This window comes from Trachypithecus francoisi, unplaced genomic scaffold, assembly GCF_009764315.1.
Source record: "Trachypithecus francoisi isolate TF-2019V2 unplaced genomic scaffold, Tfra_2.0 Lachesis_group0, whole genome shotgun sequence".
Taxonomy (NCBI): Eukaryota; Metazoa; Chordata; class Mammalia; order Primates; family Cercopithecidae; genus Trachypithecus; species Trachypithecus francoisi.
In genome coordinates this window covers 48,600,420-48,627,537 of record NW_022681453.1, presented here as the reverse complement: position 1 = coordinate 48,627,537, position 27,118 = coordinate 48,600,420, and the positions used below count along the sequence as shown (strand labels likewise).

General features: G+C 44.5%; 1 protein-coding gene across 11 annotated transcripts in view; it reads right to left on the bottom strand.

The window, feature by feature from the left end:
* The window catches only part of ITPR1 (inositol 1,4,5-trisphosphate receptor type 1), a 356,972-nt gene that overhangs the window by 17,370 nt on the left and 312,484 nt on the right, over positions 1–27,118 (bottom strand). For all 11 annotated transcript variants that reach the window (XM_033210504.1, XM_033210510.1, XM_033210513.1 and 8 more), the window contains 6 exons: positions 25,334–25,498; positions 20,262–20,457; positions 18,468–18,560; positions 17,200–17,339; positions 16,560–16,725; positions 13,530–13,690 (listed from right to left, as the gene is read on the bottom strand). In XM_033210504.1, the coding sequence (XP_033066395.1) occupies positions 13,530–13,690; positions 16,560–16,725; positions 17,200–17,339; positions 18,468–18,560; positions 20,262–20,457; positions 25,334–25,498 (921 nt within the window). The remainder of the gene's footprint in view (positions 1–13,529; positions 13,691–16,559; positions 16,726–17,199; positions 17,340–18,467; positions 18,561–20,261; positions 20,458–25,333; positions 25,499–27,118) is intronic.

The window sequence follows — 27,118 nt, the reverse complement described above, 5'->3', positions numbered from 1 at the left end:
CCCACTGTTTTTGCATCCTGTGCAGTAGGACAGGCTCTAGTGTGGTAGAAGGTTCCACACCAACAGGGTCCCCCTCTGCACAGAGAATCTAAATCTCAAAAGTGCAAATGTTTAGACTATAACCCAATTACTGGAATAGGTGCAGAGAGAGAACACCTGAATCCAATTTCTCTCTAGCTAAGACTTTCATACAAAACTCTGAGCTTGTTTGAGTGCTGAATTACTCCAGTGAAGCCTGTCACCCACGCCTCTCCAGCCAGCCAGAGTCTGAAGGCCTAGAAATGTTTGCAGAATCTTGCCAGTATTATCTATTCAAGATCAAAAACATGTCTCAGTGTCTTGGCTTCTAATGGATTTTTGGAAAAGTCATCTTCAGCTAAGACACTTTGTTGTGAATTATCTCGGGGTGTGTGTGTATATGCAGTCAGGAGGGGAAGGTGGGGAGAGGATTACGGGGTCACTAAGCGTCTGTCGGCCGCATCTGCCACTGGGTCTGACTCTGGCTTCACTCTGCTTTGCTTCACTCACTCCTTGCTGCTGGCATCTCACATACCAATGTCATTAGGCACTGTCTGCCCTGGTCCTCCTACAATCCAGCCAGTGCAGTTCCCGTCACAGCAAGTGCTTCCTCTCTCAGAGCAGACAAACTAACTGAAGCCACAGCCGGAAGCAGGCTGACCACAAGTGCTAAGGTTCTGGTTAGTTCTTTTCTAGGTAAAGTTGGAAAAGTCCCTGCAAAGGCAAACACGAAGTTTTAGACGTGGGGGTGGTACTGACCAACCTCTTGAAATGTTCTTGACTGGAAAGAGGGAGAGAGACAGAGAGAGTGAGTGTGTGTGAGTGTGTGTGAGTGTGTGAGAGAGAGACAGAGACAGACAGAGGAGGAAGTTGGATTGTATGATGCAAATGCTAATCATTCTGAGAAGTGGGGTATTTTTTTTTTTCTTCCCAGGTTCAAAAGAAGAGGCTGTTCTAAGAAAGACTACCGAGTAATCAATCACCTCCTCAGAGAAAGTCTGCTCAGGTAGAGTATTATGTTTACCACCTAAACAATGGAACATTTTTGCTGAATCTTTTATAGCTAAATCAGAAAATGAGGTGTTGAGGGAGAGGGGGGCTTGAGGGCAAAAGAAAGGGTCATGGGACAGAAGACAGGTCCTAGAAAAATGGTCCTGTTGGATTCTCAGCCCTTGAGAATCCCCTCTGGGAAGATGCGAGGAGGCAAAGATGGTCTTTCCAACTCAAATGGCAGCTTCATTTCTACTGCTCTTACCAGGCAGGAAGACAAACTGGATGTTCCCAGAATGCCTAGGGATGCTCAGGTGATGGAAATGACTAGAAGTGGGTATGGGGTAGGCCTGGAAACGTGAGAGATTTGGCCTCTCCATGTATTTAAACCCTCAGAAAATGTCAGGAGGAGGAGGCTTGAAGATAATATTTATGTCTTCAAAAGCAGGAATATGGGACACTTAACTGACTTAAATCATTTGTCCCTTTTATGAGCTAGGGTGATTATTTTCATTGAAGAGGAAGAAAAAAATCTTTAGAGCTGTTTTTTCTAAGATCACAGCAAAACCAAATGAAACCTAACCCTCCAAAAACAAAAACACAGAATCTGTTGGTTTTGGAGAAAAAACAGTCATCTTTAACTATGTTCAGTGGCTCTGAAACATCACTTAATAATATCTATTATAGGCTGGGCATGGTGGCTCATGCCTGTAATCCCAGCTACCCAGGAGGGTGAGGCAGGAGAATCGCTTGAACCCAGGAGGCAGAGCTTGCAGTGAGCCGAGATCGTGCCACTGCACTCCAGCCTGGGCAACAGAGCAAGACTCTGTCTCAAAAAAAAAAAAAAAAAAAAATCTGTTACACATGTTTTACAAAAACCCTAAAAAATGGCTCCTATCTTTGGACACAGTAAGATCAGAGACAGCCTGAGGCTCAGGGGGAGGGAAGGAGGGAGTGATAAATAGGAGGTGTGCAGAGGAATTTTAAGAGCAGAAACGATTCTGTATGATACTGTAATTAATGGTGGATAGGTGTCATTTGCATTGGTGAAAACCCACAGAATGCACAACATGAAAAGCCGGCCGCAAAGTAAGCAGCAAATGATGGAGGGGCATTAATAACAATGTATCCAATATTGGCATATCAAATCTTAACAAACAGGCCACAATAATACAAAACCTTACTAACAGAGGAAACTGGCAGGGAGTCAGGAGGAGAAGGGCATGTATGAGAACTCTGTACTTTCTGCCCCATTTTCCTGTAAACCCCAAACTGCTCTAAAAAATAAAGTCTAGTAATTTATCTTATTAAAAAATTGTCCTTTTTTCTTTTTTTTCTTCTTCTATCTTGTGAGTCTATTAATTTTTTTAAAATGGGATTCCACACCCTGAATGTGTTGGCCAGCACCAGATTCAAGGAATTCAGTTCTCTTTGTCCCAAAAGTACGGTGACTTCAGACAACATGCATATTAATATCCCTGTATTTCACAGGTTCTGTACATTTCTGCCACAGTCTTGTGACATTCGTGTGTCACTAGAAAAAACAATGGGCTGTAATAAGAAGAGTTTCAGTTGTGTGTATACAGGATGGTGAATGAGTGTATGAGTCAGCTAGCTCACCAACCTGGTCCATTTTCTTTCTTTCTTTTTTGAAAGAGATCACCTCACCAGCTACCTCACTGGGTTACTGTAAGGATCAGATGGCTGTAAAAATGTCCCATCAACTGGAAAACATTATGCAAAAGTATTGTAAATCACTATGTCATCTGCCTAGAGCTGGGATAGAGTCAGCACTGCCATCCAGGTATTGACTCTAGTTTCAGTACTCAGCTCCTGTGTAAAGTTACTTCCTTTCTTTCTTTGGGATAAAAATTTTAGGGATACTGATTTCTCTTTTTACCAACTAAGCCACATGAAGGGTATCCAAACTGCACAAATCAAGGTGTCAGTCTGGTTCTGTTTTTGAGCCACATTATGTAATCTTCAGCTGGACTGGAATGACCAATCAGCCTTCCCAGACTCCATAGTTGTTCTTGGATGATACAGCACAACAAAGATGGGCTCATCCCAGCAGAGAGAACCACACCCGTTTCTGATGAAATCCCTCGGAAGAGCCAGCCGCAGAATAATCCTTCCAAGTCATTCTGGGGCCACAGGTGGAGGACTCCCTGGGCACCCACAGGGACCATGATAAACAGGGTGGACACCTGCTGGGTCCTGGGCACCTAGGCTGCCAGGTTGAGGAAACCAGAGGTCACAGGAGGAGGAGAAAAAGGTGGAGCCGGCCACCCATGCTGGACAAGGGCAGGCCGAGCCCATTTGAGACTCTGAATCAAGAACAATCGGGCTCACTCACCCTTCTCCCCACATTAGCGTCCGAGCTGGCTTATGACATCTTGCTTAGGCAACTTCCCCTGCACTTTCAATTAGCTAAGAAATATGCCAGAACATTCCCAGTGGCCATGTATGAGGATTTTTAGCAATTTTCGTAGTTTTCTTCTATTCTTTTCTGGATTCCATTAGTATTCAACTTTGATCTGTTACTGCTTTTATACAACAATACATTGTGTTTAAGCCTACTGAAACATCTTTCCAAAGTTCTACGCTGTTGTTTCAGGGAAAGATACATTTATCTTTGAAAACACACACACACACACACACACTCCCTCACCAATAAGCTGCTTCAACACAATCACATTCCATCTCAGCTTTATCATCTGATGGGCTTTTTATATTGGTAAGCTCTGAGCTGAAATGGTTTTACTCAAGGTCAGTCCTGTCTAGACACACTGAGAAAGAAGTGATGGAAGATATTATCCGTCTCACCATCTACAGGACTTCATGAAGAAGTGAGAAGGGCACCAGCACTGTTACCGACTTAAGAGTGGTTTGGAAGAAAGGTGCCACACTGCTAGACCTCTTCAGGGGGAAAGAGATCATCTGCCATGTGGATGTTCTCCGAATTCCTTAATCCTTTCCAAACCCTCCCCTTTTCTAACCAGCCCCTTGTACTCTGATCCCTGACCCAGACCCTAAGGCTCACACCTTCCTGTTTTCGTATTTCACAAACTCCTATCCCCACTCTGAATGTTGCTTATTGGAATCTTAGAGCTACAAAGGGCACAAGAGACCCTTTGATTCAACTTCCTCGTTTTATAGGTGGTAAAACTGAGGCCCTGAAGAGGATTTGTAAAAGGTGGAAACTCAGTCTAGTTCACCTTGTATATCTTTTACATACACATGACTATCCCTAAATACTAACATCTTTTCCTCATTCTCACATTTCCTGGAGACATGACAGTAGGCTTCACTGTAAAGACGTAGGTTTTAAAGAACTCTGAATATATATACCCGATCTAGACAGTCATATTCAGAACATTTTCTAGGTGAGAGCAGTTTTATAAGTGCATTTTTATGGTGACACACTTCTCAGTATCATATGATACTCTAGTCCAGCTCTACCAGACACAGTCAATATTTAGAATACACAGGAAATAAAGGAGTTGAAGCAGGGGAGTTACAAATGTAGTTAGGATGTCTGGAAGTAAAGGGCAAGTGGGGCAGCACAGTGGCAGTGGTCGGGGAAGGAGCAGGAGGGTGGGTCAGGGTATGGGCGGGGGGAGAAAATGCACTTTTGGAGATTATCAGATCTGCCACGTTGGGGAAAATGTGCATGTATGCAGGTATTTCATGTGTGTAATAAGCACATACAAACTCATACATCCCTGGACCAACTAGCCAATGGGGAGAATTGGTTTCATGCGCGGTGAAGCCAGTCTTCAGTGGCTGATGGAACAATGTCTATGCATAACCCTCAGGTCCTGCACAGTCTCACGGACTAGACTCTTGGGTATACCTGACTCGCGCCCCATGCTGTCCCTTAGCACACAAGCTCCTTCAGGGAGGATCATGGCTCTGCTCAACTCACTGTTACAAACAGCACCTGGCACACCCTCCACAAAGGTCAGAATGTAGGAAATTCGGAGGAGAGCACTGGGAGGTCAGTGCAGAACCGGGACCCAAATGCCAAGTGCTTCACAATGAAAGGAAAGTGCCTGTGAAGTGCTCCGTGGAACAAGGGGTGATTTCATCCCCTCTAGACTAAAGGGCAGAATGTGTTCTAAGGCTGGGTGGGGAAACTTAAGCTGAGCAACTGCTTTGTGCAGCTGCCACTGACACGAACCCAAATTCGAGTGCACAGGGTGGGGTAAGAGAGGCCTGGCTGGTTGGGCGGCGAGTCCAATGACGCTGACACACTGTTTCCAGCCACCAGGAAGCCAGTGCCAAATCCCTCTTCACTCCTCCCTGCTCCGATATTCTTGACTCTGCCGTGGTGCCAGCTAACTTCAGGGGGCATTCTGGGAATCGTATTTGGCAGGCAGCACAGGCTGGATCTTCACCTATGGTTAACGGCTTTCAGAGTCCAGGTGACAGTTGAACCAGCGCTCGTGGCCTCCCAGGTTAGGCCACAAGGAAAGCTGCTGCTCGGCACTACCAATGCTGAAATATCAATATTCTAGGAACATACTCAGGCACTCCCTTCCTCCCAGCATACTCACTGGAATTCAGAATAAAGGCCCAAACCCATCGGCGTGCATCTGCGTGAAGCAGAGGGCGTCCACTGCGCTTTATCAACAGCCAGGACCTGCCTGCTTCGTGCACAGAGGAGGTGCACATGCAGGCAGAAAGGTCAGGGCAGGGTTAAGTGCACGCCCTGCTGGACTCGCCCTTCCTCTCTCCTGCACCTAAGTGTTGTCTGGCAGGGATTCCAACTTCTGATTTCCTTAAACTGAGACGCCCCATGATGGCTGTGTGAATTTTTATGCTCATTTCTTGGCTCCGGTCACTGCTGCCACCGTCTTTCCCCCCCAAACTTAGGTCCTTACTCTTATCTAATTATGATCTACGGGTAACTCTACTCCCGCCAGCCCCTGCACTTGGTTCTTTGCATTGCCTCTGGCTGGAAGCTGTTGTCCCCAACTTCAGAAAGTGTCTGCAGATTTCACAGGCTCTCTCTTGGGTCAAGAAAGGTGTAAGACTTCAGCCAGTTCCCCTTTTAAACAGAAGGTAGTGACACGCAGGTATTCAGTTTCCATTTTGATCTTTTGCCCTTGTTAAAGAGTTACTCTCTGTGTTTGCTTCCTGTGTCATCTTATCAAATATAGATAAACACAAGGGCCAGATGTCCTACTGCTTTTGAATCTTCTCAAAACGTTTCCTCATAGATGTTTAGTAGCACTGAATTAGCTAATAGAACTTATTTGCTTGGAAATGTTACCCAGGAGGTGCTGTCAGGCAAAAAGGCTCTTTTGCATGTTGCTTTTTTGAGGCAAATTACCCGCAGCTTTCAGGAAAGCATTTTCCAGGAATGTGGGCTCCTGGACTCTCCCCTCCTATGCAAAAGCACCCCACCACCTTCTGAGAACATCCCACTTGCTGCCACATTGAGACTACTTTTGATCTTGAAAATTGATCCTTTGCTTCTGGATCCTGTATAGCTAGTTTCTGAAGAGGTCAAGTGAACTAACCCATGATGGAACAAACTGGAAAATCTCCAGTGGAATGTTGAGGGCGAGGAAGAGGGAGCAGGAGAGGCAGAGAGAGAAAGTAGAGAGGTGTCTACCCCGACTGTGAGAAAAAGTCAGCACCAGGCTTAAAGGATGATGGACCAGACATTCTCATGTGTAATTATTAGGGAGTTAAACTCATTCAGATGAGTCACCTGGGTGTGGAAGCTCCAGTCTGGCTGTGGTTCTAGTGAATCGTCCTCCTCCTTTTACTTAGACATCTCCTGAATCTGGCCACCAAAGGCCATATCATTCCCTGTTTCAAGCTAAGGTGAAGGTAGTGAAGTTTCTCATATTTCAGCAGGTCAAAATTAACATATATTTCAGATACATCCTTTGCAAGGGCTGCACTTGATACGCTTTCCTGAACTCCCGCCTTCTCAGCAAGCCCTAGAGTGTTGAGCTGGTTGTCTGAGCAGTGGTTGCTGGTGAGAGTCACACCCCATCTAACTCCTGTCTTACTGATTTATGCATTAGCCAGTCAGTGTCCCCAGGAGATCCTCTTTCCCACTCTTCTCTCCACCCGCAAAGGGGCCTTTACTGTATCTTGCCTCTTTTAAAGGAGGCTAATTCAGTATCACTTGGGGTTGGGGCTGGGGGATAAGCCAGTCCAAGTCTAAGATGTGCCAGTCCAAACCAGAGGCCACCAGCCAACCAATGGCTGCAGGTTGACAGGAGGGCTGTGTGCATGCGCACAGAGGTAACCACATCTGTAACCACATGTGGATATGTGGGTCAGGACAACCTGAGGGTGGGTTCTGGTTCAGCAGCTCTGGATTCCAGTCTTGGCTCTAGCACTTTCCAGCGCCGTGATCCTGCAAAAGTTGCTCAACCTTCCTGAGCTTTAGGTTCCCATCTGTAAAATGTTCATAGTGCCACCTACTATGCTGTGATGAGGATTAAGTGAGATCATGCATGGATAGTGTTTATGTCATGCATACTGATTATACATGACCTATTCATTACTATCCAATCTGCCCTTCCCGGGGTAAAGCAGAGCCCAGCACAGACTGCTCCTCCAGAAACGGCAGCCCTGGTGCATTCCAGAACTCTCTGGCTATCATGGGGAGGCAGGTTCTCCCCCAATATTTCACTGTCCATATTAGTCAATGAATATGCTATCCTAGAGAAGTAGCCAGAGCAGTCCAAGGTCTCAGGACATTCTGAAATGTGGACGAACAATATTCTATCGGATCAGTCTGTCTTTATATGCAATTCACTCAAAAACACACCTCTGAAAATGTAAGAGTTATGTTAACAGGGCAGAATTCCAAGATATAGAAATGAAATCTATAATTAGCAGAAGACATGTCTTATATTTTTTCATTTGTACAAATGTATGGGGTGTATGTGAAATTGTGTTACATGTATATAGTGCCTAGTGATCGAGTCAAGGTATCTAGGACGTCCATCACCCAAGCACCACACATTCTTGTTAATTATAGTCATTGTGCTGTGCTATCAAACATATTCCTTCTACCTAACTGGATGTTCGTACCCTTTAACCCATTTCTCTTCATCCTCTCCCTTTTCCCCTGTCTCACTCTTCCCAGTTTCTGTTATCTAGCTTTCCACTCACCACGTGATCAATTTTGGTTTTTTTTAGCCTCTACATGTAAATGAGAACATTCAGTATTTGTCTTTTTGTGCGTGGCTTATTTCACTTCAGATAATGGCCTCCAGATCCATCCATGTTGCTGCAAATCACAGGATTTCATTCCTTTTTTATGGCCAAATAGTATTCCATTGTGTCTATACACCACATTTTCTTCATTCATTTGTTGATGGGCACTCATGTTAATTCCGTATCGTTACTATTGTGTACTTAAGTTACTGTTTGGTCCTCTTTACCAACCTTCCTTCTTAATGCTGCTCAAATTTCTAATTTTCAAGAATAATTTAGTCTTCTGCATTTGACTGTACTAGAAAAATAGGCTGCTGTTTCTTTGCTGGGAATCAAATATTTGGTCTTTTATCTGCAACATGCCCAGGGTGCAGTATCTAAATTCTCTCAGGCAAAGTGCTCATAATGAATTCACCACTTACTTCGATTAAATAGCTCCAATAGCATGGCCTTTCAAATCATCATCTATAGACTAACACAAATTCTCAGTTTAGTTCGCACTAGAGCAAAGCCAAACAGTGCTAAAATTATTCAAAAAAAGGGTGTGCAGCATATAAATTACTGTGAAAACTTAAATGTAGATCAAGGTTAATAAAAATTTGCTTATTAAAAAAGGCTATCACCAAAACTATGATGGCACCAAATTCAAATTCCTGCAGGGAAAGGAAGTTTTTTCCCCTCTTCCCTTGATTTTGCCAAGGGCTATGTCAGGTCAACTCAGTCACATTTTTCTGAAAGCACAGGCTTGTCTGGGGCCCAAGTCAATGAATATGAAATTGCATTTCGGGAACTGAGTGGCACTGTGAGATACAGTGGAGGAGGGTTCACTTCCCCTGGTCATTTGAGTACTCAACAGCATCGCCTTCCATCAGGTGCTTGACTTGAAGGACAAATCTACCAGCGAACCATGAATGATTTCATGATTAATCTAAGATTTGCCTTGAATACACGGAACTCGGGGTCCACTCCCCAAATCACTGAAAGCCCTACTTCTGGGCAGTAAAAGCAAGTAGAGGAAACCACTAAAGACATGGATGGAATTCACAAGTATCTGTGCCCTATTCAACAAAGAACGCTAACGTCAACCATGCCCTGCCTCAACTTTTAAGCACACTTACAGATTTAAAGTTCAAGAGAGAGGAAGACATACGGATTTTCCAGGGGAGGAGGCTCTTAAGAGTCAAGATGCCTACTCTGACTTTTCTTAGTGACAGCATGCCCACAGCCAAGGAGTCTTGCAGAGTCTTGGAACCATAGGAAACGATGCTTCTGTCAGCTCTGCTGTCAGCCCCGCAGCCCCTGCTTCCTGGTTAGCTGTGCTCTGGGCCTGTTGCTCACTTGTTCTTTCGCCCGCTCCCTCCCTCCATGCATGCCTCCCATCTGCCAGGTCTCATTTATCTCATGTCTACCACCTAACGGATGTGTGAGGTGGTATGAACCGCGATGTATAGACAGGAAACCCAGGTCAGCAAAGTCCCATGACTTGCCCAAGGTCACACGGTGCGGGAAGGCACAGAGCAGAAACTCTCACCTTGGATCTGCTGCCTCCACTTCTTGGGTAGTGAGGACTTCATGGTAGGCATCAGCCTGGCCCCAGCTTTGAGGGGGATACTCCCATCTCCAGTGAAAGGAGAGAGGGCAAGACCAAAAGGGGAGAGGAAATATACTATCTATTATGTTTAAACAAGATTAACTTGTGGGTGAACAGCTGGTTGCAGAGTTCTCAACTTAAGACAGAGCTTCTTTGCATGTTCCCTCTTTCCCTCCCTCCAGAGATACGAGAAACACACTGTTTCTATCTACAGCGAGAAGAGGTCCTGTCACCTTGTCTGCAGGCCAGTTCCAGCAGGAATTAGGAAAGGTGAAATATCTGATCTAGACAGGCTGCTGTGTTTTCACATGGCTGAGCAGCCACCAATGGAGGGAATGTGCCCTTGGGATATGGGTCTGGCAGGGAGGGTCAGGGCTCTGCACACAGACACCTCTTTCATTCATGACTCGTCAAATGTCATTCTTTCCAAGTCAGCCTTGGTTTCCAAGAACCCTTCTCAATACAGTGCCCTAGGTAAATTCTATGACCCAGTGTGGGTTGAGATGAAAACCCATTTGCCATCTCTGAGGCTGCTGTCTGCAAGGAGCTGCTCTCAGGGCAGCTGGGCTCCTCCCTGCCTGAGTGGCATCTGAGGCCTTTTCCATTGGTTCTCTTGGGTTGCCTTTTGGCAGCTGTCACTCCACAAGTCTCCAGGAGTCTCTGGGATCTTCATCCATGGGCTAAAGGAGAGCTGCAGAAGAATCCAACATCCCAGCCTTCTGCAATTAGGCAAGAGGTATTTTTCCTGAGGACCACATACCCTAAAAGAGCCTGTCTCAACGACATAAGGTAAGCAAGAGGGCAGTGAGCCCTCCAAACTGCTTTTCCTTCCATCTCTGCCAGTGCCCATCAGCTGTCCCTTCTCTGTCCTCTGCGCTAGAGTAGCTACAGCCTCCTGGGGTTGGCTCATTCAAGAGATCACCTAATTTTCCCTCCCAGCAGCAGTGGGTAGGATGCCCCTGCTCAAGGGGGAGGCTTGTGGGGGCCTCGTCTCAGCTGTGGCTGCCTCCACAGGGTGTGACTAATCGGGGCCCGCAGGTGGTCTTGTAGCCTCTGCACCGCAGCTCTGAGGTCCCATGGGGCCCCAGCCCCCACCCACGCCAAATGACTCAGCTGAGCACCCCAGCTGCTACCCTGATGGGGCTAATGCTCCCTTAGGAGTCCCCAGCAGGGATTCCTGTGGTTTTAAGACCAAACACCACAGCAGATAGCGCAGGCAAGAAGGCACCACCGTTTTAGCTGGTAGATCTGATGCTTCTCTGAGCTACCACTTAGCACACAGAACATCTGGTTCTGCAACAACTTTAACATTCAGAGAAGAATTCTTTGATACTGTAGATTTTTAGGTTTTCTGACAAGATGTCTCATATAATCAAAGAATGATGTAGATGGGGAAAGCACACCAAACGCCCAGGTTCTCAGAGTGTTGCCATGCAGCGGCCTCTGACCGGGCTGGGTGGGTGGCGGGCTACAGGTCACTCTGGCTCTTAATCCTCATCAAGTGACTGCTCACAAGACGCCTTTAAGTCTCCACGGTTGAGACAGAAACCCAAAAGTGTGCCAGAGTTTTCTGTGACCAGAAAGTAAGGTGATTAACAGAAAACTTTAAAACTGGCCTCTGGAAGATTTAAAGATAGGACCCGCTCAAACACTTTAGAGACAAGAGAACAAAGTGAAGGGTGAGAAGGAACATAAGTCAAGGGTGAAGAGTACAGGCCTCCTCTAGACATTAAGACTTCGAATGCAAATGAAGGTCATTATCTGTGCATGTGGACAGATCTCTGTCAGTATAAATGCTGATTGAGTAGGGTTTAATTTGCCAGTGTCGACACTTGGAGGAAAAGAAAGGAATTGAGGACTTTTCAGTTAATGTGTCCTGACCCTGGAAACCTCACCTGTGGAAATCCACACTGGCACCCATCAGAATCCCTAATCTGCTTAAAAATAGGAGTCTGCCCAGAATCACCAGCATCCTCCCAGTTTCCTACCAACAACATGATTATGGCATGTGATTTCTACAGTCAGCCAAGCCTGGTTTGAATTCTGGCTCAGTTCCTTCTGAGCTGTTCCTAGGAAGTCGCTTAACCCCCAGCCTGGCTTTTATCTGTAAAAGGGATAAGCCATCATCCGCATTCTGCAACTTGTGTCTTTTTCTCCCCACTCTGTGCTGATTTTTTTTTCTCCTTTCTTTCTGCTAATCTGTGACCCTAGTGTCTTCATCCTCTCTTTCAATACCTTTTTCAAAAGTTACGCCATGAACCTCCATCTATCTCTCCCCACCCCAGAAGTCCCTTCCTCCAGGTTCTCCATGGAGGGTAACTTTAACGACCAAATACAATACTAGAGGTGAGAGGACTTTACAAACCAAAGAGGGCCAAATGTATGTAAAGGATTAGCAATATTTCTCCTCATCATTCACACAACCCCTCTGAGAGTAATCTTAAGTAAGCATCTGTTTTGTCTCCGCTGTGAGGCTCTTACTACTTAAAGGGTGATTCCCGGACCAGCAGCTTCGGCATCTCCTGGAAGGTTGTTGGAAATGCAGAATATCTCAAGTCGTGGAAGTGACTGCTGAGTCAGAATTTGAATTTTAACAAGCTCCACAGATGATTCACATGTACATTAAAATTTGGGAAGCACAGAATTCAATTCTAAGGACCTCAAAGGTGCAGATGGCACAGTATCTCCAGAAAGCCCTCCAAAGCCTAGGAGAGGCCTCTGCGCCTCTGTAATTGCGGTATTCAGCAAATACAACCACGTAACCACTGCCCTGCTGGCAATAAAACTGAAAGCCTGGCTGCCTCTAGGCCTGTCAATGATGATACTTTTCTGAACAGACCTGACTTCCAGTATCTTTACATAAAAAGCTTGAAAATTACATCTACATAAAAAGCAGGCTCCTTTAGCGTAAGTCATTATCAGGCCGAGCGCTCAAGTCCTTGGTAACTGGAAGGAGAGTTGGCCCCTTCTCCTCAGAGGGAGCCAGCGTGAATCACAAAGACTCCCTCGATTTCACAGTTCATGCTTCTCACTCCACTCTCCACCCCTGAGCATTTTAATGATGTTCGAAAAGCACAGGTCTGAAAGGACAGCTGGCCCGGGACACCCACAGCGCACGTTTGGTATCTCGGCAAAACCTGCCTGAGAAGTGCTCTCTAACAGCCTGAAGCAGCTTCTCCCCTTCCTGGGACATAGTATCCACACTTCGCATCAGCGAGAAGATTAATTTGGAACTCAAATGCCTCCATCATATGATCACTTCTTAATGATCAGTAGAGTGTCTCCCAGAAAGGCAATGCTGAGGGCAAACACAAACCAGGCTAATCACTTTGCCTCTAAGACACCTCTTAGAGAGTAGATGTTATTTAAAAAGAAGGGAGAAAAAAGCATTATCAAGAAAAGAGGCAGATTAACATAGCGACAGGAAATCGGGCTATGGAGTTTGATCCAGATTAAAATCCCAGCCCCAGCTCCATGGTCACATGCTAATCACACCGAGGCTCAACATTTCCCCCATGAACATAGGCTGATACCACCTGTCTGGTGGTTCTGAGGATCACTCAAGAGAACACACGAAGTTCACAGAGCACAGCGCCCCATCCGTGAGAAGGGATCAGGCAGCATCGGATGTTATCTTTCTGTTGTGCAGCTCCCCCATGGGCTGCTGGGGCCTTGCTCAGAGCTGAGAAGCCAGGCCAGTAGGCCCACCACCTTGCTCCCGGGAGGCCTTTCCACTCACCTTGATCATTTCTGCCACGTAACTCTCAGGCCCAGTATATTCGGTGGAGTCCTTCACTTTCACCAGGACGATGAAGCACAGGTAGTGCCACATGTTGTGTTCTTCCTTGATGTGTTCTTCAAAGGTAACAGTCTTGTTGTCAAACTTGTCTCTTTCCAAGCCTAAAAATGAGACAAAAAGCCCCCGGCCCCAACTGAGCAGTCTTGGTAAAAGAGAAAATCAGTAATAGAACTGTCAGTAGAAAGGGGGCTGTGGTTTCACTCCTATCTTTATAAAGAGTCAGATTCTGTTGGCCTTATAAGTGCATTCATGTTTACATTATGGCAGGAAAACACAGGCTGTGAGTCAGACAGACTTGGGTTTGAATCCCACCTCTGCCACTTAGCAGTTGCTGCTTCATCTCCACATGCCTTAGTGGCCTTGTCAGTGAATGGGACGACCACCGTCTAGGTTCCAGGAGTGTTTAGGGGTAAAATGAGAATGTGTGTGACATACTCACACATTGCAGACAAGCAGGGAGTGTGAAGTCCCTTCGCCCAGGTAAATGCCAAAATGCAGGTATGTTAAGGGCTTTTGAGGAAGCAGCATAAGGACAACAAGAACTTTAAACAAATTTTGAACTCTAGCTGGTAGGTTTATAATTTGAAGAGGCCTGGGTGGGCAATTCTAGTCTCTATGTATTCTAGGATTGATCAAATAAATATATTGAGGATAATGGGAGCCGGATTCCTCACTGCCTGAGAAAAAAACACAAATAGAGAAAGGGAGAAAGGATAAACCCTGTAATGCTGAAATGGAATTAAAGGTATCAGTATGAAATCATCGTTTTTCATACATATAGACACAGATGTGTGCAGATACATGTGCTGTGTACACATACACACATATGCAGATGCATACACCTCTCCTCTAGATCTGTACCCTAATAAGCCCTGAGAGCAGCAGCACACCAACAGGAATGAGCACACTCAGTCCCCAGATCTTGGCTTCTAAATACCTTTCTCCGATAAAAAGAACCAGGGCTCTTTGGAGAAATGGCTGATTCCAGGGATGGGTCAGGAAATGTATGAGGTGAGCCTAAGCCTGGAATATGTAATGATGCCAAAAAAGTCAGAAAGTATATAGAAAATGATGATAATATGACTAAACCCAGAAGCCAGCTGGAAAGGGCTCTCACTGGCCACATCTGAAGCAATTTGAACATCAAAATAGATAATGATAGTGAAAGATTATAGCCCATTGAATAAAATAAAAATCCATAAGTCCATGTTGTTACAAATACAAACACAGAAATATACATACATACGTCGGGAGAAGAAAAAATTCTTTCTTACAATAAAACGCCAATAAAGAAATGTAGGAGTAATAATAAAAATTATCATTGGGCAACCATCATCATAATAGAGCCAGTCAAACATCATCAATGAATGCTAAAGCTAAGGGGTGAAAGTTTAAGGAATAGCAGGATATTTACAAAGTATCTCTCCAAAAAAGTAACTTTATGGAGTTACTGGAGAAACCTGGCAATTAGCACATTAACCAAATGATCAAAGTTAGTATCACGGCTGGACGCAGTGGCTCATGCCTGTAATCTTAGCACTTTGGGAGGCCAAAACAGGTGGATTGTTTCAGCTCAAGAGTTCGAGACCAGCCTGAGCAACACAGTGAAATCCCATCTCTACTCAAATACAAAAAGTCAGCCAGTTGTGGTGGCAGGCACCTGTAATCCTAGCTACTCAGGTGGCTGAGGCATGAGAACTGCTTGAACCCCAGGAGGCAGAGGTTACAATGAGCCGAGATACCAGTTAGGAGATGAACTGGCATTACATGCCTCCTGATATGATGCAATGAAAAGAACACCACAGCATGTCTTTGATATTCCTGTGGAAAACGTATACCCTCAATCTTACCATGAGCAAACATCAGACAAACTCAGATCAAGGGACGTTATACAAAATGATTGACCTATATGCTTCAACAGTGTCAGTGGAGGCTAATGAGGCATGGTGACTACAGCCCCACAGGAGGTGGGATTTGCAAAGGACATTATTGGAATGAAGGATGAAATTTGAAGAAGGTCTGTAGATGAGATAACAGTATTGGATTGGTTTTAATTTCCTAATTTTGATAATTATACTGTAGATACACAAGAGAATGTTCTTGTTTTTAGGAAATGTGTACTAAAATATTTAGGGATAAGAAAGCATCACTGTCAGCCACTCACATTAGACAATGTGTGTGTGTGTGTGTGTGTGTGTGTGTGTGAATAAAGCAAATGAGATGAAATATTAATATTTGGGAATTCTGGGTCAAGAGCATATAGAAATTCTTTGGATAGTCGTGTCTTTTCTGTAACTCTGAAATTATACCAAAGCAAAAAGCTTAAAAAGGTTTTAAAGGGGGCAAAAAGCAAAGAATTTAAGTCTTTAATTGGAAAATGATCTGTTTTTTTAAGCATACATACCACTAGGAAATTTATATGTTTAGTAGCCATATGATGAATAATCTTGAAATGATTACTCAGCAACCCAGATTCCTCCATGATTAGTTTACATTTACAAATGTTTTCCTGTAGTTATACTGAAAATGATTTCTTTGGTGCCCGTGTACCTCTTTTATGTAGCAGTTCACTACTTCTCCTCCCACGCCTACAGTGTGCCAGGTTCTAGCTAGGAATTTTACATATGCTGTCTCTCCTAATTCTCACAATGATGCAGAGAAGGACATGTTATTGTACCCATTTTACAGATGAAGAAAGAAGGATTAAAGATGTTAAATGACTAAATGATGGTTACATAGTTAGTAAGTAGTAGCAGTTCAATCAGACCCAGGTCTGTAAATACTTCCCAGCAGAATAAAGGCCAAGTAGAGCCTCACTCACTGCAGAGGGTAGAAGAGTCAAGAGGATGCAGCCGGTGTCCCCTCCTGCATAACTGGGCACGCACCCGCCCATCACACCCTCGCAGTCTCCACATGCCTCTGCCACGCTGGGCCTTCACACCCTTGCTGCAGCTGGCCAGCAACACTCACCACAGATAAAGCACGTGGTCTTCAAGATCTCTTCCTTCTTCTGCTTCTCACTCCTCAGGTCAGCAAAAGTGTCAATGATAACCCCAAAAATCAGGTTAAGAACAATGATGATAACCATGAAGAAGAACAGGAGGTCATAAATCACTCTAGCAGCAAACAGGGGTTCCTGGAAAAGAGAGGTATCTGAATCAGTCTGGGTCCCTGCAGAGCCTGGGACACAGCTCAAGTGAGACCTCATCTACTTGGGTAGAAATTAAATTGGGCATTAAACTTTTAAATTCAAAATTGCATCTCTTTTCAAATCCCCTGTCTCAATTGTGATTTCTCCAAGTGTGCTGTGACACAGCCAGGAGGGATGTTTGACGTGCGTTCAGGTGGATCAGGCCTAACCCTGATGGAAACAGTCCCTAAATCTACTGAACAGAGAGCCAGAGCTAACCCTTTCCACGCAGCTGATTTTGCGGCACCACCTCACATGACAGAGAGGAAAGAAGCCTGATGAGCTAGTTCCGCAGCTACTCAGCCCTACTCCCAGCTCTTCCTCTGCGTCTTCAGTTTACACTCAACACCACTGCATGGTGCTCCCACCAACCACCCCACCCGCCGCCTTTGCCCTTCCTTCCCCTTGGGATTAATTTACCTCTTTGGACGGCTTCCTGAGCACATCTCCTACTCCACCCCCGCTCCGCAGCCCGTGACTCAGTACAGTGACAATGCACATCAGCAGCGTCTCACATGTGTGCTCTTTATCCTGTTCCGTTTCTTCTGCAGGGACCAGCTCTGTGAACATGGCAAGTAATAACAGACAGAAAACGTGAGGAGAAAGTAGAGACCGGGATTTTGAAATTCTGTTTCCTGAATGCCATCTTACCAGGCACACGAAAGAATAAAATTAAGGAATCGAGCCAAGTACTTTCTTTCAAAAGCTAAAGTCGTCTGGGGCAACTCTGTTTTCATCGCTAACCCCTGCTAATTTCTCCAGCTATGGTAGTATTGCTCTCCCTCTATGGGATCTAAAACATGCCCTGTCCTTTTCAGGTTTTAAACCCCAGACCCAGCTGCAAACAGTCTTTTCATGTTAGATGAGTTGCTTCACAAGTCTGAGTCACAGGCATCTTGTCTCTCAGAGGAGGGTTATGCCACAGGACCCAAGTTCCTCACTGGGGATGATGTGAGGACTAAATCCAGGGATATTTCACAGCAGGGCCTCTGGATAAACTGCTTTACGTTGGAGGCTGTTCATTTTCACTGGTTTACGCAGTAAGAGCCATGCCTTGCTGTCTGCCTCATTCCTTTCTCCAGCTGCGGAAGGGTCTTCTGGATGAGGTTTAGCCTCCTAAGCCTGACACGGAAGACCCTTCATGATCTAGCCCTTTGTTTGTATCTGTGGCTTCATTTCTTGCTACTCTCCTTCCTTACAATCATTATCTCCCCAAACTTGCTATTTTTTTCTTTTGACCTTTAAAGCCTTTAGATGTACTATTCCCTCTCCTTGGAATATCAAGAGTCTTCTGTTACAGTTTGGGTATCACTTCCTTGATGATACGCTGACTGCAGTAGCAGGCTGGGTGCCTAACTTCTGTATTCCATCCTTATTCCCAGCATTGGGCAACTCTCTAGCAATCACCATTTGGCCTGCCTGCACCCTCCACTACATTACTGTCTCTTAGAGTACACCACAGTCCCTGGCAAACGGCGGGCACTCAGTATAAATTGGCTGAATCACATCAGATTTTTTTCTTCATGTGTAACCTTCTTATCCCTTTATCTCCCTCCTCTCTCTCAGTCTTTCCCTTTGCTATAGCCTTACTCCTGAGCAGTACATTTAATCTTTTTCCAACACCACCTGCATCAGTTAAGCCTCTGAAGGAGTCCGATATTATGGGGCTTACAGTTAGGAGGTCCTACCTTCTTTGGGTGCAGGAGAGGAGCAGTTCTCCCCACTCTCCACCCTACACACATCGGAGAACAGGAACTCGCTTGCCAAACTCTCGCCGGTTTCTGGGAGAGAGAAGGAAATTTTATGATGAACAATCTGGCAGCATATGGTTAAAATGTTTGAAGTCCCCAATTCACGGCTGATTAAACAATTCTTTACATAAATAACACCCTAGAATCTTGCATATAAATTCAAAGCAGAAATGCAATTTACACTTTCATTTGGTGATCTGGATGGGAAAAAAGCCAAAAATGTCAATTCCTGTAGGCTTACTAGAAATATCGCACTTAAATAGCACCTCTCCAACTTTAAAGACAAACAGCTGAAACTCTTAGACAGATACTACTGAACGTACAGACTCCAGGAAGATTTATACCAAGTCTGCACGAGAAGCATCCGCAGGCATTCATAGAAATCCAAGGTCCAGGCCAGTTTAGTCCACAACTCTAAGATGGCTGGCAGTTTAAGTGTGACTTAGTGTCAACTTGGGAGGCTGGAGATACATGCCAAGAACACAGCCTTTGGGAGGGAGAGCACAAAGGCTGGCTGGCTCAGTCAGCCACAATGATTCTCGTCTGTTCCTTAGACTCAGGGGATGAAAAACCAGTAGGATTTCACTAAGTAGGGCCAACTATTGTAACTGAGAGAAAAGGGCACTTGGGTATCAATAAAGTATTATGGTCAGTTTTTTTCACTCTCAAAATTGGAAATCTCTTCTCTTCTTGCTATGTGTAAAAATAACATGAGCTCACTGTAAAATCTGCATATAGTAAAAAAGCCCCAGAGACCGAGCTACTGCTAGCAGTCTGGAGGTATAGTCATCCATGTTTTCATATATGGATATGAGCTTTTTAATTTTTAAGAAAACATAAGAAGACCGGGCATGGTGGCCCACACCTGTAATCCCAGCACTTTGGGAAGCTAAAGCTGGGTGATCGCTTGCGCCCAGAAGTTTGAGACCAGCCCTGGGCAACATGGCGAGAACCCATCTCTACAAAAAAGACAATTAGCCACATGCAGTGGCAGGCGCCTGCAGTCCCAGCTACTGGAGAGGCTGAGGCGGGAGGATTGCTTGAGCTCGGGAGGTTGGAAGTTGCAGTGAGCTGAAATCATACCACCACACACCAGCCTGGGAGACAGAGTGAGATCCTGGGTCTCAAAAAAAAAAAAAAAAAAAAAAGACATACATGTGATCCTACTATAGTTATCCTTCTGCCATTTCCAGCTATATCTTGTGGGTATTTTTCCATGGAGGTTTATAAAGATGTACCTACGTGCAAAGCACCCCACCTCATGGATGTACCATGATCTGATGAAACACCCCTGAACATTTAGACTGCTTCCAACTGTACATTGCAGCGAATGTTCTCCCAAATATGTCTCTTTCTACATGCACAGTCAGCAGGCTTTTTTTTCTTTATGTATAGATTCCTAGAAGTAGATTTACTAAGTTAAAGGGATGCATACTCCAACGCCCTCAATATATATGGTCACTGCTTTACAAAAACGTTGCATTAGTTTAAAAGATGATGTTAGTGAATAAATAAATGTCAGATCTGGTCACTCACTCTTAGCATTTCATATGCCACACTGCCTTTTGAGTAAAGTAAGAATGAAGATCTGTATTTGAAATTCACACTCTACGTGTTAGGGAGACACAATGGGGAGACAGCTGCATTACTAAAGTCATTATTTTCTTTAGTTTAGTTATAATCAGGAAATAATCTTTTAACATTAAAAAGATCAGAAGATCCCAAACCCACCTGGAACAGCTGTTTCATTGGGCAGCCTATCTACTTCCAAGATAAAGTCATCCTTGAAGAAAAGATAGCCCACTATTGAGAACAGGTAAACAAGGATCAGAGCCAGAACTGCTGTCAGGATGATGGACCGTCCATTGCGAGTGACACTTTTAATGACATTAAGCAAAGTCTCTTCTCTGTACACTAAATCAAAAAGCTTTGAAAACAAACAAAAAGAATTTTAAGAAGCCTCGATGTTAGATGTACATCACTAGCCCATAATGAAAACTTGGTTCATAGAGCATTTACCCTCTTAGAAACTCAAAAGCATTACACATGATCTTAACACTGAACATCTTCCCTGGCTTCACAGTGAAATGGAGATGGTAAAAATGAGGAAAAATAAACACAGAAGAGGGCAGCAGGAAACAACAGCAATTTCAAGTAGTATCCAGAGCCATTTAGAGGGCCTGGAAATAGAGAAAATACATGCTTGTGCCAATAAGTTTCAGAGAGAAAGGAAGAGGAAAGTGATGAGGGTCTTGGCATCCATTCATTTAGAAGGTACTGAATTGAGTTTCTATGAAGAGCCAGCCACCCTGGTCCCTGCCTTCCTGCAGCCAAGTGTCTGCTGGGAAGGCAGACGTACTACAAGCCAGCATCAGTGGCAAGAACTCTGGACTTAGATATAAGTTCAAATCTTAGCTCAGCTACTGTCCACCATATGATCTCAGGCTAGGTACTTTCATCATCCCCTCTGAGTCTCCATTGCCTCATTTGCAAACTGGAGAATGTAGAGTTATTATGAAGAATAAGTAAACCACATATGCACAGTGCTTAGCACACTGGCATACATATATAAGTACAATAAATAGTAATTATTAATTTCCTGATCAAGAGACTGGGGCAGGGTCACATAGCTAGTATACCACAGGGACATTAGTGGCGGTAACACTGTGAGGGTAAGACCCCTGCAGGTCACAGTGCATTCACAATCCAGGCTTGCCCTCTGCTAAGGAACCTGCTCTTTGCAAGAAGTTGGCTTCCTGAGGAATGGAGGATCCCTGTAGGTACATATAGGTATGGGAGGATGATGGCTAGTTTTCCAAGAGCTACAGTCACAGATACTTGGCTAGGAGAATGGTGGGGAGTGTGGGGAGAGAGCTCTCTGAAGTTACTCTTAGATCTGAGGCTAGTTTTTAGCATGGCCTCTGGCTGCTGTCTAATCTTGTACAGAAGGTTTGGTCTCCACTGTGGCTTTGGGGTGTGACTGCACCATGAAGTGAGTCAGGGGACAGGGTCAAATCCTGACTCTGCTTTTAACTTGTTGCAAGGTGTCGGTCAAGCCATCTAAGCTCTCTGGTTCTGTTTCCTCATCTGTAAAATAAGTGGACTGAGACAGCTGATCTCTGAGTCCCTTCCAATTTAGAATTTTACATCTGAGGTAATTTTCTGGTTGGTTGGCTTTTCTGCCTCCTTAACACCAATCTGTGTTCTGAGACTAGTTCTGTGAAAGGCATTGGGTAGAGTAGGATACTTAAAGGGAAGCAAGGAAGAGGCATTTAGTCAATACAATACAATACGACAGAAGGCAAAGTGTTGCTGTTAATGTTGGTTAAATATTTTCCAGCAGCTCAATATAAAGTGGCAAGTAAGGGCAACTTCAGACAACAAGCAAATGATACTTGTTTTCTGTTGTTAAGGACCGCAGAGATTATACAGGCTCCAAATCATTGAAATGACAAGCAATTTTTTTCTTTTCACTCATCTGTAATTTCTGATTTTAAAAGAGTCAATAAGTATTATTTATATAAAAGAAAAGCTTTCTTCTAATTAGAAAATTAGGCATGTTCAATGGAGAAAACTTGGAAAACAAAGAAAAACACAAAGAGAAAGAAGTCACGAATAATTCACCATCTAGAGACATTCGTTCAATAGCTTAATTCCTTCTGGCCTTAAAAAAATGCAATTTATAGATACATATTGTTTACAAAAATATTAGACCATAATACTGGCACATAACCAGCCTTTCACCAAGCCATCAGGAACATTTTCCTGTCAAAAATGATTACCTGGTATTTCACTACACGGGAAAAACATGATTAATATAACCAATATGTTTTTAAAAAACAGTCAAGATGTTTCCAATTCTATGTCGTAATAAATAATGCTGCGAGGAATACTTCTATACATGCCTCTATACATGCTCATCTAGTTTTCTTTTCAGCAAATTTTTGGAAATGGAGTATGTGGGTCAAATGGTATAAGAGAAACATTTTGCCTACTGCCTTCAGAAAGGCAGAATCACTTTACATTCACCACTAGTAAAGAATCATGCCCGTTTTACCCCACTCTCACTAGTACTGGGCACCATCAGGCTTTTTAACCTTCACTAACGTCACAGGTAAAACACGGGATTGCGCTGTTTTCGTTAGCATGTCTTTGTTTAGCACCAAGGATGAACCTTTTTGCATGTTTACTGACCATCTGGATTTCTGCTTTTGTTAACTGCCTGCTTATGAACTTTGCACACTTTCATCTCCAGGTGTTAATATTTTTCTAAGGACACAGCTTTAATGCAGGCTCAAGACCAGGTCCAGCCAGTCTTTGGGGGCTGGGGGAGGGCGGCAGTTTAATTAGGCCACCAGATTACCCTCCCTGCCTTCTGGCCTGCTAGCAGGGGGCAGCTCTCCCAACCCTGGAACACATGGGTGTTCCCTGCTGAGGTCTCTCTCCTTTTATAGGCAGCCCAATTTCTTTTGGTTGCAGGCTTTCCTTATTAGTAGGATAATTTGAAGTGTCAGTGTTTTCTGGTTCTTACCAGACACATTCAGGACTGCTTTGATACCAAAAGGAGCATATTACTTGAAGCCACAAACAAGTCAAGGTCCACACAGCTTAGAAAATCCCCCCTGAAGCACAGGAGAGGCATCCAACTACAATCTAGTCTGATCCTATTGCATTTCCTAAAACTGAACTGAGGTAGCATCATCAGAAGCTGAGAGTTACTCTTATCTTTCTGTGATAAGTTAGAGACTTGAAAGCACAGATGCAAACTAGAACGTGAAACGCCAGTTTCACTGATGCAAGGACTTTTTCACATGCTTGAATAAAAGGCAGTGTCAACTTGGGCATCAACAGAGTTGTGTGGCTCTCCTGCCTCCATCAGTTATTGACAGTGTGACTCTGAGCAAGTCACCTAACTTCACCAAGCCTCAGTTTCCTCAGGTGTAATTGGAAGATACCATCTACCTCAAAGGTGGTAGGGAAGAGTACAGGGTGAGCACTCACGCAACAGCTGTCCCTGTGCTGTGCTCCAGACTGTGAGACCTATGAGGGTAGGGACTGTGTTCCTCTCACCATTACGTGCCCTGCATCAGGCACTGGCACTGGCCTGCATTGCAAGTCATGAAAAGAAGAGGACTCGAATGAACAGAATAGAAGCAAAGCCAACTGGAGGCAGATTGGAGGAAAGGGCGAAGCGTCTACTGGGGCGAGGTGGCGTTGGCCAAAGAGGACTCTCCTGTCTCTTGGGACAGACCCCTTGGCAGAGATGAGAGAGACCACCAACTGAACTCTGCCACCCTGCCAAGGGAGGACAGGAATTTGTTGTCCAGGGACATGATGGCATGAGACAAAAAGTTCCAGAAACAGACATAAGTCTCTAAAGATTTCTGATACAAAGTGATCAAAATAGGCCACATAATGGGAATCACAAGTATATCCTGAGACCTCTCTGCCTAAAACCTCAAAATATAGCCAGATCTATTTTAAGATGAGGGAAAAGAATCCATTCCCTTTAGCCTGCCAAAATCCACCCCTAATGGAATGAGCTAATCCTAGTGATCTGAACGGTGAATTCCTTATGGTGTTTTGGACGGGGGAAGGAATATAGAATGACAAAGACAATAATAATAGCTGGCAATCGTTCGGCAGTGCTATTCTAAGACCCTGACCTGAACAGCTGCATGTAATCCCTATGACGGCCCTGTGAGGGAGATACACTGTTCTCATTTTGCAGATGAGGAAACTGAGGCACAAGGCAGTCAAGTACGTTAAGCGAAGGAAGCATCTCACACAGTTGCATTTTGTGCTTTCACATCTCTAACCTATTGCAGAAAGATAAGAGTAACTCCCAGCTTCTGAGGATGCTACTACCTCAGTTCACTTTTAGAAAACCCAATAGGATCAAACTAGATTGTGGCTGGATGCCTCTCATACATGCTTGGGAGGGATTTTCTAAGCACCTCCCTGAAGAGCTTTCCTTGCTCTGCCTTTTGCAAGTGCCTCCTTCTTTGTAAGTCAACCCTGAGGCCTTGATCATTTTTGTCCTCACAGATATTTTAATATTTCTAGGCTCTTTACGGTGTTGCTTGCAGATAGGTCAATTTTATGCTTCCTGTCATTTTATGTAGGCACAAGAAAATGGTTTCTTATCTACAACGCCACAGGTCTAGATTCCCTTTAACTACAGGAAAGTAAGCAGTTATTTGATTTGTAATTTAAAAACATGCTCAGGAGGAAGGTGATGGAACCAGCTTGTTTAATAGACTGTCAAGACATTAAGCACCTGGCTCATATCGGAACAAAGTAACTGCTACTGAAAGGGTCTCCTGGACCAATAAATCTACTGAGCTCATGATCATGAATCCTGGGGCTTCAAAACTAGCTCCTACTCTTATAGTCGCTACATGTGTTCACGAGAAATGGATTCCATGAGAACTGTTGGATGACAGCCTCAAAAACACTCCTCTTGGCATAAGTGCTGGCTGAGTCTAAGAAGTAAAGAAAAACAAAGGTGCATGGAGAGGAAACATCTGAACCTACTGTGGGCATTTTCCATTACTGAGAATTAACAGATTTGGACTGCACAGTACACAGTGCAGATGTGCGACTCTTGAATTCCTGGGCTGACCCAATTCCTGTGGAGCTTTCCTCTCAGATCCCCCAAAGGCTGCAAACTGTGGAGCTTCAATATTGATGGACCAGGCACACCAATCACCATTAAAAGGAAGGGTCTGTGATGAGAGAGAGGACATAGCACCCTTTCCTAGTTTCCCCACACATAAAATATTTCCACACCAGGTACTCACCAGCAGACTGTAGAAGAATTCATGGACAAAGAGCCCCATGGCACAGATCACCAGATACAACAAATGATAGAGGAACTCAACATCCAGAACCATGGCTCGGTAGCCTCTTGTGAACGTCCCACAGTTGCCCACAAAGCTCATTAGAAAGATGATTTTATTGCATACCTGAGAACAATGACAGGACCAGTCAGATGGCACGGACTGTGCCAAACTCTTTATGAGAGCAAAGAGAGTGTCTCACACAGATGTATTTCAGTCACCATGCCCAAACAAATGCTTCCTTTTCCACCCGGTGCCCACCAAACCCACCAAGAACCATTTGCAGATCTAAGTCATTTCATTACTTTGCTTTTCAGGCATATTACAAATTACATAGTAGTGAAATAACTTCATGTGCAACAGTAATCAAGTAGCATTTCTCTATGGCAAAAACAAAATTAACACATACTGAGATTATGATTTTCAAAATGAGATATGAATCATTTCTAACATTCTTATATGAGTTAGTCAAACACAGAAGTCACCTCAATCCACGAACCCTGTGATCAGAATGATCAAAAGCATTTTCTGAACTTGCTACATTCTAGGCACTGGAAGGTGGCAATTGAATGAGCAGTGATCCGTTCTTGCCTTTCATTGCTCCTAAGTCCACAGGGAAAACAAGAATTTTCTTGGGGGAAGAAACATAAGGGACTCCAGGATGAGTTCTATTCCCCTGCCCTCTCTTCTGGGAATAACTTCTAATTACCCCTCTGAGTAGCAGTCTTTGAGGTCTGCGTGGGACTCCAACCTGGCCATCACAATATTGTATTCCCCTGGGTACAATGACTGGTTTAGAGATAGACACAGGACCAAATGGAGCCAATGATGTCCACTGAGCTCTTTCTTGGGATTGCAGCAAAAGATAATTTTGTTCTTTCCCACCAACCTTGAACCTGAGCAGCTGTAAACTCTGGAGCTGCCACATTACCAACACTGAAGGCACCACCAGCACTAGGGACACAGAGCCAAAAGATGGCAAGGAGGAACTGGACCCTGAGGACACTGTCTGAGCCCCTGTATCAGCTGTGCCTGAAGCAAGGCTCTTGGTTTCTTGGTCAAAATGAACCAATACATGTTCTCCTTTGCTGAGACTAGCATTGATTAGGTTTTCTGGTAGCTGCACCTGAAGGAGTCCTAACTGAACTACTGTGCGATATAGTCCCACCTTTGACAGAAACCCCAATGCCTGGAAGTCCATCTCTAGCAATATGTTGACAGAAAAACTTGGCTCAGGAGGAGGCCAGAGAGGAGCCTCTCTGGATGCACTTGGTAAAACCATCTTCTGCTACTCTAGTTCCCTCGGCCACAGGTGCGGGGGAAATACTGCCAGTTAATCTGGTAGGCTGGTGTAAGTGAGCTTCTCGGCAATCAGATAAGCGAGGAAGCCGACACCCACAGATCGCTGCTGGCTTTCTCAGACAGGCTAAGCATTCATTCTGCCAGTTTTTTCCAAAATTCTAACCTTTGCTAGTGGAGGGGCTTTCATAGGGTGGGAAAGTAGCATTGATTCTGGATGATCCATGATGATGTGGTTTCAGGGAGGGGCAGATGGTGCCCTGGGTGACATCACACATTACAGGACCTCAAACATACCCCAGCTCCTGCCATCTTAACAGGGTGATCCACTTCACCTGAATCCATTCTCCCCTCTAACTTCTGCCCTAGTTTTCTCCATTGCTTCCCCAGGAAATAGCTGCTATTTGTGGTCTCAGCCTGCGGCTGGACTCTGCTTGTTAGTCTGAG